The following is a 13299-nucleotide window of genomic DNA, read 5'->3' as shown; positions in this document are numbered from 1 at the left end:
CAGCTACTGCCCCCCTCTGACACACTATGGTACTTCAACTAAAGCACCTCTCACGGATGTGCAAATTAGACACAGTCAGAATTAGTTTCCTTAAATAACAATTTATTAACCGGAAACTATATTGTTTGACCAAAAAAAGAAGTAAACACATTTGAGCTGTGGTTTATGGTTATAAGAAAGTACAAACATTGGAAAAGAAATTAGTGATTAACCACGGACAACAAACATGTGATGGTTTCTGATATGATGGAAGACGTAATCTCAGCCAATCATTAAGCTTCTATGTTGCTGACAATAGACCGTTAAAGCTTTTCAAACTCAAAGTAATGATGTTTAAAAACACTGCACACATTCAATATCTGACAAATAGATACAAACAGACTTCATGATGCCATCTTATGCACGGCCAGTGTAATTGTTCCATGTGTTCTCACCAAAATGTTCCTGCAATGACAGAATTACAAAAGTTTCCCAATTAATACTTAAGTGGCTGCGATATGTATTATGAGTCACTTTGTAATAAACTTTAGGATGAAGATACTAAGCCTTTAAGATCTGGAGTTTTTTATTATTCGTTGTTCTCTCTCAAAATTAAGCTTAACCAAGATCCCAGAAGCTTCTTACCCACTGTCAGACTCCAGGCACACAGTAGGGAAGTCAGTGGGGTCTTTGGTTAGAGAAACAGCTTGCTTGGCCAGTACAGACACAATTCCTCCATGTTCATCAGAGAGCGAGCCACGGCCTAGAGTTTAAAACATTAAAGAAGTTTACATTAACAGTACATGGGTCATTTGTTCTCCTATATTTTATTAAACAATATGCTTAATGGTTTAACTCTATATTGTTCAATATGCTCCTGTGTGCAGCAGAGATTGTATTTTCTGCACAGACTTAGGATTTATAGAGTGGACCAGAAAATATGTGTTTATTTTATCAGGCAGATAGAGAGCATAATGAGATATGGCATTACGGTATGGTTTGGTAACCTTACGGTTCAAGCAAATGAAGACCATAGGGAAAAAGAAACATCAGTCCTTTAAATCATTGTATGAATTTGGTTCTTTGGAAAGCACATAAAATTTTATCTGACCCATTGCACGTATCGCACACTGAGTATGAATTGTTGCCCTCTGGAAGATGGTACAGATTACCAGAGTGTAGGTACAATTGTTTTAAAAAAAATAATTTATACAGGTGCTGGTCATATAATTAGAATATCATCAAAAAGTTCATTTTTTTATTATAAATTATTTTTAAAAATGAAACTTTCATATATTCTAGATTCCCTACATGTAAAGTAAAACATTTCAAAAGTTTTTTTTTTAAATTTTGATGATTAGAGCGTACAGCTCATGAAAGTCCAAAATCCAGTATTTCAAAATATTAGAATATTTCCTAAGATCAATCAAAAAATGGATTTGCAAAACAGAAAAGTTCAAGTTCTTTAAAGTATGTTCTTTTGTGCACTCAATACTTGATCGGCAGGACATATTACAGCAAATGACTTGCTCCTAGCGCAAATTACTGCATCAGTGAAGTGTGGCATGGAAGTGATCAGCCTGTGGCACTGCTGAGGCACTATTGAGCCTTCAGATCATCTGTATATTGTTGGATCGACTGTTTCTCATCTTTCTCTTGAAAATATCCCATAGATTCAGGTCAGGCATGTTGGCTGGCCAATAAAGCACAGTAATATCATGGTCAGCAAACCACTTGGAAGTGGTTTTTGCACTGTGGGCAGGTGCTAAAGTCCTGCTGGAAAAGGAAATCAGCATCTCCATAAAGCTTGTCAGCAGATGGAAGCATAAAGTGCTCCAAAATCTCCTGGAAGATGGCTGCATTGACTCTGCACTTGATAAAACACAATGGACCAACACCAGCAGACGTCACGGCCCCCCCAAATCATTATTGACTTCAGAAACTTCACACTAGACTTCAAGCAGCTTGGATTCTGTGCCTCTCCAGTCTTCCTTCAGACTCTGGGACCATGATTTCAACATGAAATGCAAAATTTACTTTTATCTGAAAAGAGGACTTTCGACCACTGTTCACTGTCCAGTTCTTTTTCTCCTTAGCCCAGGTAAGATGCTTCTGATGTTGTCTCTGGTTCAGAAGTGGCTTGGTAGTCCTTTTCCTGAAGATGTCTGAGTGTGGTGACTCTTGATGTGCTGACTCCGGCTTCATTCTACTCATTGTGAAGCTCTCCCAAGTGTTTGAATTGGCTTTACTTGACAGTATTCTCAAGCTTGCGGTCATCCCTGTTGCTTGTGCACCTTTGCCTACCCAATTTCTTCCTTCCAGTCAACTTTGCATTTAATATGCTTTGATACATCACTCTGTAAACAGCCACCCCATTCAGTAATGACCTTCTGTGACTTACTCTCTTTGTGGAGGGTGTCAGTGATTGTCTCCTGGACCATTGCCAAGTCAGCAGTCTTCCCCATTAGTGTGGTTTCAAAGAACAAAAGATACCCAGAATTTATACTGTAGGGATGGTCATTTAATGAAACTCAAATGTAAATATTCTAATATTTTGAGATACTGGATTTTGGACTTTCATTAGCTGTACGCTCTAATCAACAAATTTAAAAAAAAAAAAACTTTTGAAATGTTTTACTTTACATGTAGGGAATCTAGAATATATGAAAGTTTCATTTTTTACTTTTTCACGATATTCTAATTATATGACCAGCACCTGTATGTACCTCAGTTAAAATGTTAAACAACAAATGAATGTTATCTTAACGGTAGGTATAGGGACTTGTGTTTTTATAGGAGTGTTTTTATTGTTATGTATTGTTGCATTTATGCAAATGCACCATGTAAACGCACCTTGAATCCAAGACAAATTTCCTTTTGGGTATAATAAAGTGTATTTCAATTTCAATAATATTGTGAAATATTATTACACTTATTATTAATATTATTACTCCAGTCTTCAGTGTCACATTATCCTTCAGAAATCATTCTAATATACTTATTTGATGCTCAAGAAACATTTATTATTACTATCAATGTTGAAAACAGTTTTTGCTGCTTACCATTTTTGTGGAAACAATGATACCATTCAAAAATTTGTGGTAAGATTAAAAAAAGATAGAGAAATTAATACTTTTATTCATCAAGGACACATTGCATTGATCAAAAGTGACAGTGAAGACATTTATAATGTTACGAAAGATTTCTATTTAATAAATGCTTTAATAAATAAATGTAATAAAAGCAAATAAATGCTGTTCATTGAACTTTCTATTCATCAGAGAATCCTGAAAAGTATCACCATTTCCACAAAAATATTAAGCAGCCCAACTGGTTTCAACATTGATAATAATAAGAAATGTTTCTTGAACAGCAAATCAGCATATTAGAATGATCTCTGAAGGAACATGTGACACTGAAGACTGGAGTAATGATGCTGAAAATTCAGCATTATAAATTACATTTTAAAATATATTCAAATAGAAAACAGATCTTTTAATGTGTAATAATATTTCACAATATTACTGTTTTTACGATGAAATAAATGCAAACTTGGCGAGCATAAGAGACTTCTTTCAAAAACACACACAAAAAATTGAATGTTTCCAAACTTTTGACAGGTATACTGTATATTTCACAATTCTGAGAAATAAACTTGCAATTGTGATTATAAAGTCCAAATTGCAAAATATAAACAACAACAAAAAAAGTTTACTTTTTTAAATGTTTTATTCCATGGCAGAAACAAGCTTCAATATACTATTTCCCTTACTTTATTAGTGAAACAACATAAAATAATGTAAAGCAACGTAATTTTACTATTATAGGTTTTATTAATATTTTGAATTAGCTTTAATTTTTATATTTTGTCATTTTTATTACTTTTTTATATTACAATTAAGGATTTATTTATTTATTATTTTATTCAGCTTTGTTAAGTTTATGTATTTCTAGTTTTAGCAAATTTAAACTTAAATTTAATTAAGTTAGTTGCCTAAGCAGCATTTCTAATTTTCCTTCAGTTAAATTTTTAATACTTATTTTGTTTTATTATTTCAATAAATTTTATTAGTTTTCAATAATTTTAGTTTCAGTTACTGATAACAACCCTGATGTAAAGTTGTCCATTTTGAATAGTAATAATGTCCCCAATTTTATGGAAGTAAACTGAACATCGTTCAAAACTTTGAATTTTCTTTTGGTCCAATTACACTTTCCCTTGTACATTTATGTAAATATTAACCAAAAATTAATGCTGCTGATTTAGCTGGAAAAAAAAAATGGACATGTAAACTACGCAGATACAGTCGTTACGGTCATCATGACCTTGTGAATGAATGAGACAGAACGATACTTACATCCTAGATTATGGCCTTGAGCGTCTGTGCACAAAACCCCAACAATGGCAGGATTTTTCATCCTAGTGTAAGAAAACACAGATTAGTAAATCAACACACAAAATAAGTATATGCTTGATAAAAAACGATACTTTTTTCAACGTACGTATCATCAAGATGCTGCTCCAGTGCACCCTCCATAACAGTGGCTTAAATAACGCTGTTAAAAAAAAACTGAAAAGAGTAAATATTGTGAAGAGAAGGGCACCGACAGTTATTATTTTGGCTACTTCCGGGATGTCAGCTGATATCCTAACATGCGACTCGAACACTACGGCGCCCTCTAAGGAAAAAACACAAAGCGAAAATGATCTAGCGCCATCTAGCTCAAGTCAGTCATGTCAGTAAATAGGGAAATATTGTTAGCAGCGAAACACTCTCCATGTAGCCTGTAATGCAATATGTGTTTTGGGTTAAATAAGCATTTAAGTTAATCTGATGCAGTTTAACAGACGTATGACAGGAGAACTGAACAATTAACATGCTGATAGATGTTGTTTTGCTGGACTAGCTTGGACCACTAGAAACCAGCTACAATGTACCAAAACGCAGCAACCAACTTTAGATGGATGTTCTGCAGGACTATTGTTAGTGGATGATCACATATGATTCAGTGTCTAGATCAACATCTTTTTTTCTTCCTCTACTTCCTTTTTTATCAATAATACTACATTCTTAAAGAATTCTTTAAAGGGCAAATACATCCGGTTAACATTTAGCTGTCATTGTCAGTGAGAACTCCCAGGGGAACGTGTGAATGTTCACTCTTGATATCTCTCTAGACGACCCCGTGCTCTGACCAAAAGCAGAATAAAAGACCAGTCCTGCTCCTCACCTCCTCACTTTTTGTAGGCTATTTGAGCAGAAGTTCTTTATCAGAAACTGACGCTGTCTTCTCTATTTTGAACTCATGATACTGAGTCACTCTGTCTTTTGTGTTTCATGAGCCCGTTTTAAGAGCCACTTTTGATGAAGACAGTTTTTCATGTCGTATCCATTATATAATATATAAAATATGTTCGTAGCATATATGTAGACTGTGTATACTATATACAATTTAAAAATACAGCCTACAATTTTGTGCAAAATGTGAAGTATAAATCAGGTTATTGAACTCAATATACATGCAAATAGAAGGAAGCAGAGCAACATCTGCCGTCTCTCTAGAGCCCATCAGAACAGTTTCAGGTTTCCAGAATGCATACAGCCTTTTATTTATGGATATTACATTTTAGTTATAAGGTCCGTTTAATTTATTTTCCCTCTATTTCTCTCTCTTGATAGATAAATGAATAATATACTAACATGATGAAGTGAATTATTAAGTAAATTAAATATTAAATTATATAATTTATGTAAATTATAAAGGACATGATATATAATATAATATAATATAATATAATATAATATAATATAATATAGGCTAATAATATAATATAATATAATATAATATAATATAATATAATATAATATAATACTCACCACTTTTTGGTTCAATTTTCACATTGCATTTATTATGAAGTTACGTTTAACAGCTTCTAAGCTCTTTTAGCCAACTTAGGTTCTTCCCTGCTGGCAACGCTTGATGATTTCTACCCAGTCCTGTGCAGTTAGAGCCAAGTTGGTCTGCTGACGGGGCAAAAAGATGCAATGTAATTACGTGGCCCTGGCGTCAGTGACATCCATCACTTTCACTGCAGCCAAGTAGTGCACTGCTGACTAACCAATGGCATTTTCATGCTCTCGCTAAACGTAAATCAAATCCCAACAGATAGGACTGACATTTTCCAGTCGGCTATCCTTCACTCCAATTGCTGTCAAGTTGGATATTTTATTTAGCTATAATTTCAAGTAAGCTCATTGATTCTGTATAATTGTGTTCCATCACATATCTCCATCCCAGGGGCTTTGATGATCAGCAGTTTATGCAGGCCATATCCACATTTTCATAAGCTTCTGACTCTGATGAAAAGAGTGTGCCGGACTTCATAAAGTGCAGAGCCACATAAGATTTCATAAAATTATTTCTTTAAATGTATTGTTAGCTGAATTATTAATAAAAAGCAATATCAAAATATTTAAACATGCATGAATGGCAGGCGTTCTAATTCTGTGTAAAACTGCAGAGCTTTGTATGAAGTTCTGCAGGCGCTTATTCAGTGTAGGCCTTCCAATGACCTCACAGCAGCAAAAGCTGAAGGACGAGACCAGATTGAATTTGACACGAGAAACTGAAGAGTCCTTATTTTTAAAGAGTCCCTTCGTGAGAAATGTACTGTTTGTGGTGAGTAGGGCACATGTGTCCATGATGAGATGTAATTACTCTTGTTACTGCTGGGTCAAAGAAGTTTTCAGGCTTGAGAGGACATGATGTCGAATACGTTTAACCATCTGTGCCTGACTGGCACATTTAAGACTTGTAAATAGGAAATTGTCAGTGAATGACAGTGCATATTATGTCATGGAGTGACTGTAGGCTTAAATGTCTCAAATGAATTGACAAGTGCTTAATTTGTTGTGATTTACCTGCGAGCTGCATCATATTGTCAGGAAGCAAAAATAAACGTTTCTTTCGTCAACCCCTTGCGCTGATGACTCATTTCCTATGAACTTACTTGACTTGTGTTGGTGCTCTGAAACTTGGCTGCAAGACTGACATTACTTTGGCACTGTAAAGGGTGATTAATCCTAATGATTCAAATTAGAAGGTGATAATTATGGCTCGTGGACTCCTGTAAAATGAACAAGTGCCTTGTGGAGAAGTGAATAAAGGAATGAAATGAATGAAAAAAAAAAACTGAAATGACTTCAACAAGCTGTGCAAACCGGATGTATGGAGGATATTAGATGATGAAGGTGTGAAGGATTTTTTCTTTTTGATAATGGAAATCATGTTAAAATATATATATTCAAATGATTGTTTCAGAATTTCAGACTCCTCATAGCTCTTACATCATTAAAAACCCCCTCAAATCTTAAAATATAAAAAAGATATATTCAATATTCTTTTAAAAATTGCATAATTTAATAAATTATAGAATCTTACTGCATGTACTGAAGATACACTGTTAACCCTAATGCTCAAAATAATTAATTGGTTTGAGTAGGGCAAACTTAGTTCAATCAAATGAACATTTATGAGTTCACAAAACTGACACATTGTAAGTAATCTGAATTGTTTAATTGTTTTCAGTTTCATGACCTTGTTTCTTTTAATTTGGACAAAGTTTGAGAACAGGTATTTTGTAATGCCGTACTCATTCAGTAATTCTTATGCTAATGCTATCAAAGCATTGTTTTACTTATTAGCAAGTTAGCATTTATTGAATTAGCTAGTTAAAGCTAGCTAAGGGTATGTTTACATGGCAACGATATGCTTAAAACTGACTAAGACGTTTTTCCTTTTCAGTTTTCTGCGTATATACGACACCATTGTCAAAATAATCCCTATTCACACGGATCCGCGAAAACTAAAAATGCTGTATTCTGTAGTTTTACGTTTTTAGTTAAAAACAGTGTCGTGTAAACAGCCCCTAAGTTTTCGCTTCTAAAAATTTTTAAACTGAGATTACATGATAATTTTAAGTTAAACATATGAACTAGCTTACTCAAATTAAGAGTAATTAAAAAGTATGAGAACAAAATACAAATATGTGAGTTCTGCTTACTTAAACTTTGAATTTCTTAACTTAAAAATTTTAATATAACTGATTACCTCAATTTTTTTGAGTTTTGCCAACTTATCTGGGCTTACAGTTATACAAACATTATAACTACAAAAATTATGTCAATCAATCAATAAACAAACTAGAGGATTTACTCAAATATTACATAGGCCTAGTGATTTGTGCTCCAGTGATTCACAAGTAGGGATACTTGAAAATAAACAGATTTCACTTCCTTTTTAGAGAAGAAATAAAACACTAAATAAATAAACAAATATTGCATTTTTTATGAATTTCTGTGGATGACACTCATAGCTGAATATATGTGCTACTGTTTACTATATGTGTAAATCTGTTTTCAAACCACATATCAACTGTGATTTTATTAAATTCTGACTTTAATTGTATTAATGATATTGCGATAATAAATGATATCCGGTATAAAATGAGTCAACAATATAAACACATTTCAGGTTTCAGTGAAGGGGTACTTAAGACTTATTGATGGGGCTTTTGGGGGCACGTAAGTCAAAAAAAAAGGTTGGCAAACAATGCTGTTCTAAATTTAACTCAACTGATGAATAACCACACAAATCCAATAAAAAAAAATGTGCTAATGTAGCTGGTGTCATCAGGAAGGATTTGCTTGAAGTGAAACATCCAGTAAGGTCCCTTCTCCATCATCCGGTCCAGCGTCATACAGAAAGAGATGACGAAGTCCCTGTGGAGGTGTGGGTGGGGGGAAAAGAGGGGCGAGGGGAGATAAAGAGAAAGAGAGATGGAAAAAGAAAGAGAGAGACAGAGCCAGATCTCAGACCTTATTTCAGAAGTTACCAAAGACTCCATACTCTGAGACAGAAGGAGAAGAACAGCAGAGAAGTCAAATCATCTCCTCAGGGCCATACAAAATCCTCTGGGAGCTCGGCAGGACAGAATAAAGATCAATAGGGAGAATTAGAAAGACTCAAAAAACAAAGATCACGCTCTTAGTGTTTTGTGGTGTGTGTTTGTCCCACTGCTGCTGCTATGAGCAGGGTGTTGATTCTGTCCGTGCTCCTGCTGTCCCTGAGCTGGTGCAGATGTGCCGTCATCACAGGGGTAAGTCTGACAAATAATCTCACTCCATTTACTCTTATTCATTTTTATTTCATTTAATTGTATTTGGCTATTTCATTTTAGTTAATCATTCAGTTCTGCAGTTATACATAATAATGAATATTGGTTTTGATAATTGATTTCAATAATAGTTAAAAAAAAGTGACAGGTTTGCATTTCGTCAAAATGGATTGGTAACAATTTACAGTGTTTCATTTGTTAACATTAGTTAACATGAACTATCATTTAACAATACTTCTACAGTGTTTATTAATATTAGTTAATGTTTATCTCAACATTTACTAATACATTTTTAAGATCAACAATGCGCTGTGAACTAACGTGAAGATGAATATTTTTATTATCTAATATTATTGTTCACCCAAAAATGAAAATTCTGTCATCATTTACTCATCCTTGAATTGTTTCAAACCTGTATGAATTTCTGTCTTCTGCTGAACACAAAAAAAGATATTATAAAGAATGTCAGTAACCAAACAGTTGATGGACCTCATTGACTGAAAAAAATACTATGGAAGTCAGTAGGGCCCATCAACTGTTTGGTTATCGACATTCTTTATAATATCTTTAACAACTTGAGGGTGAGTAAATGATGACAGAATTCACATTTTTGGGTAAACTATCCCTTTAACAAAGATTAAATGCTTTAAAAATATGGTGCTAATTTTTAGTTCATGTTAGTTAATGCATTACTGTACGATGTAAGGTACGGTGCTTGTCACTGGGGCAGTACCCTAAGGTACAAAAGTGAAAAGGTACATCTTTGTACCTTACTTACCCCTAAATGGTCCATATTAGTACCTTAGAGGTACATCTTATTACTTTAAAAGTGCATATTAGTACCTTTTTACCTTTTGTACCTTAGGGTACTGCCCAAGTGACAAGCACCGTACCTTTTTGTAAAGTCATTGTAAAGTGTTACCAATGGATAATGTTTATTTATGATTTACCTTCATTGTGTTTGTTCAGGCTAATTGTTTAAAAAGCACTTGCTTGTCAGATTAAATGTATTGTATTAGAAAAAATTTTTTTGTTCATTATTAAATTTTAATAAGCTTTTCCACATTTTCCTTCATATAGCCTAATCATTTTTGCATTTGCTCATTTTTTCCATATTTGATCAGTTTCCAATCCTTTTCCCATCCTTTATCCCAGTTATCATCCCTTTAACTCATATTCAACCCTATCACCTAGCATTTTCATTTCATGTTGAATAATAAATATCACAAGATTCACTTAAAAAAACAACAACAAAAAAAGAAAGTTACCAAGAAAGTGGCTTCCTCTTTGCTGGTCTGCCACAAGTTCTGAACATTCTAGGGAAATTTATATTTAAAAAAAAAAAAAGTTTTCTGAGAAAGCCATTATTTAATCGTATTTATATGTGAAAAGTCATTCACACTCTTGGCACTGGAGAATTCAAATACATAGAAGCTCAACAAGTCTGAAATATCACCCATGAGCAAATACACTATCATTTGTACAATATTTTAATATTACAAGTAAACAACAAGGCAAAAGCAAGATCTTACATGTATTGGGAATCAAGGACAGTATGTGACTGATTGTGTGTTGTGTTTGTGTATCAGGCGTGTGACAGGGATGTGCAGTGTGGTGTGGGTCTGTGCTGTGCTGTGAGTCTGTGGCTCCGAGGCCTGCGTATGTGCACACCGCAGGGGCTGGAAGGAGACGAATGCCACCCGTACAGCCATAAGGTATACACAAATACACTCACACACAGACTCTACGTAGCCATGAAAAACCCCTCTGGAATATGAAAGCAGTGATTTAACTGACTGACCCAAGGGAACCCAAGGTTATAAGAAGTGAAAGAGAAAAAGAGAGAAGAGAAAGAGCAAAACAGAGAGATAGATTAGTCCGAACGGACAATAGATGGTCAAACAACTCTAAAGCGAAAAGAAACACATTCGGATTCAAGAATGCAATCTCTTTTTAAACAGCTGATCTGATTGTGAAGTAAACATGCTGCCAGAGATGACTGAGAAAGGCTTTAAAGGAATCTGCTGATAAGTGTAACAGATATCGATCGAATGTCTCACAGATCAGGGCTGTTTATCACTCTGTCGGACAGTCTCAGACTGATACAGAAGCTTTTCCTTTCAGCTGAGGCTACGAGGTGAAGAAAAGCGGATTTGGGGGGTGTTTGTGACTCAATGATGACTAATAAAACTGACAAGATCCTTAAACAGAAATCTAAGCCTTTAGAGTTTTGTAATATAATCTTGATTGGCTAACCTAACGCCTGCAATGTCTTTACGCCAGTCATGGTTTAAAAAAAAAAAATCCACAAAATTCTGTCTTTTTAAAAAAAAATATTAATTTGAATGTAGCAATTCATGTTTTATTGCTGATCAATAATAATAAATTATATGAAATAATAATATCATTTAATGATTAATAAAGTTACCTGTGTGTTTTGACTTCCCTGCAGGTTCCTTTCCCCGGAAAGAGACAACATCACACTTGCCCCTGCCTGCCACATCTGGTCTGCACCAGGTACAGCGACAACAGATATCGCTGCACCAGCGACTTCAAAAACATAGACTTTTAATACTGGAAAGAGTGTGAGGAAATAGAGGAATGGAGGAGGGGAATACTTGAAAGCAGGATAGCACAAGAAGATTAATAACAAGTGCCATAGCACCTTTCTGCTCATTTTTATTTTTCACACTCATGCACTTTGCACTACAAAAACGTTGTTATCCAGCTTCCACACAAATGCCGACATATTCACAGTGGCACAAGGTCTATGTCAGAATCACTGGTTTACTTTGGCATCCACTACACTTGATAATAAAAACAAAGGTAGTTTCATCACTAGACCTTTATGTTGAGTACATGCAAACATAGACATTTTATAAGGAATGTGCTTGGGGGGAGACATATTTCAGGATGAATTTATCTTCAGTATGCTGTAAATTTGTTGAAGGCTTAGCTATTGTAAATAAATTATAATCAGTCTGAATTGTCTCTTTTCACTGTGTGAATGTGGGTTTGAATGTGTACCTTTTATACTTTTTGATGCCTTCCCCTTTAATGTTTCTGTTAACAAAGTATATGACAGGGAAAAAATTATTTGAATTTAAATTAAACAGTTAAACATAGCATCAAATCACTCCTGACTTTCTCTGAAATTCACATCTAATGAGTAAGGTGAGATTTAATAGTATCATAAAATTAAAGATTATAAGTAAACAACAGCGTTTCATCCCTATAACAGGGAACATTCACAGAACTTTGGCTAAAGTTCTCTCAAAGCTATGAGCAAACGTTCTTCCAGTAACGTTAATAGAATGTTTGTTCAATGTTATCTGGTCTTTAACAATGTTAGCACAAAAAGGTTTTTTATACATCATTCATGGAACAATTTTTTTTTCCTGAGATTTAGTTTGATGTTTGACGAATGTTTTTAATTGCTTCAGAACATTCAGAGAACATAAAAGTAACGTTTCCATAATGTTTGCAGAATTATAAAATGTTTTAAAACATTAAAAAAAAACAAAAAAAAAAAAAAACGATTTGAATGTTCAGGGAAGATTCAAAAATAACATTTTCATTTCATTACTTAATGGGAATGTTAGCAAAACATTCTTAGAATAATATTTTAGTTAGGTGGCATCTGAAGCTTAATAAAAAGGTTTTTCTATATGAACACTTGCAGTGCAGTAAAGACAGCAAAATACTTAATACAAAATACCAATAAAGTTCCAATAAAACTTTCCAAATTTCTATTCAAAAATACAAAATAAAACAATAAAATATTAAAAATAAGACAAATTATCATTGTTAACATGCATTAGGGTGTCAACACTCACTGAAAAAAATGATTTGATTTTCCAAGATACTAATGAAAAAAAATATTGGAGAAAAAATATATGCCCTAGATACATATACTGTATATACCTCCAAAATATATATCTCCAAAAAAAAAAATTCCCCCCCAATTTTATCTGCTGTCAAAAGTAATAATATATAGGACATATGCAGAAGCGCATATAAAACATAAGATTTATGAATGTAAAAATGCAAAATAGAAAATTAAGTGCAACTCTAGGTTTTTTTCCTTCATTTTAACACCTGTTTGCCCCCTGATGTCACCTGTTGGAGTTTGGGTTCCTTGC

General features: G+C 33.8%; 2 protein-coding genes across 2 annotated transcripts; one reads left to right on the top strand and one right to left on the bottom strand.

The window, feature by feature from the left end:
* Positions 1 to 81: 81 nt before the first annotated feature.
* On the bottom strand, positions 82 to 4674 carry lamtor5 (late endosomal/lysosomal adaptor, MAPK and MTOR activator 5). Its single transcript, XM_051902369.1, has 4 exons — positions 4483 to 4674; positions 4338 to 4399; positions 625 to 742; positions 82 to 444 (listed from the first exon to the last, which is right to left on the bottom strand). The coding sequence occupies exons 1-4, from the start codon at positions 4515 to 4517 to the stop codon at positions 384 to 386; spliced, it is 276 nt and encodes a 91-aa protein (XP_051758329.1). The 5' UTR covers positions 4518 to 4674; the 3' UTR covers positions 82 to 383.
* Positions 4675 to 8754: 4080 nt separating this feature from the next.
* On the top strand, positions 8755 to 12693 carry prok1 (prokineticin 1). The gene is made up of 3 exons (XM_051902527.1): positions 8755 to 9139; positions 10747 to 10872; positions 11610 to 12693. The coding sequence occupies exons 1-3, from the start codon at positions 9068 to 9070 to the stop codon at positions 11727 to 11729; spliced, it is 318 nt and encodes a 105-aa protein (XP_051758487.1). The 5' UTR covers positions 8755 to 9067; the 3' UTR covers positions 11730 to 12693.
* Positions 12694 to 13299: the final 606 nt, after the last annotated feature.

The sequence above is a fragment of the Ctenopharyngodon idella genome, chromosome 8 (assembly GCF_019924925.1).
Source record: "Ctenopharyngodon idella isolate HZGC_01 chromosome 8, HZGC01, whole genome shotgun sequence".
Classification (NCBI taxonomy): Eukaryota; Metazoa; Chordata; class Actinopteri; order Cypriniformes; family Xenocyprididae; genus Ctenopharyngodon; species Ctenopharyngodon idella.
The sequence above is the reverse complement of the archived record's forward strand: the minus strand, read 5'-3'. Positions and strand labels throughout refer to the sequence as shown.

Coding starts and splice junctions, on each gene's coding strand:
- prok1 (XM_051902527.1), top strand. CDS start 9,068: ATGAGCAGGGTGTTGATTCTGTCCGTGCTCCTGCTGTCCCTGAGCTGG. Junction 9,140..10,746: donor GATGTGCCGTCATCACAGGG/GTAAGTCTGACA, acceptor TTTGTGTATCAG/GCGTGTGACAGGGATGTGCA. Junction 10,873..11,609: donor GCCACCCGTACAGCCATAAG/GTATACACAAAT, acceptor ACTTCCCTGCAG/GTTCCTTTCCCCGGAAAGAG.
- lamtor5 (XM_051902369.1), bottom strand. CDS start 4,517: ATGGAGGGTGCACTGGAGCAGCATCTTGATGATAC. Junction 4,400..4,482: donor GAGCAGCATCTTGATGATAC/GTACGTTGAAAA, acceptor TTCTTACACTAG/GATGAAAAATCCTGCCATTG. Junction 743..4,337: donor TCAAGGCCATAATCTAGGAT/GTAAGTATCGTT, acceptor TTTAAACTCTAG/GCCGTGGCTCGCTCTCTGAT.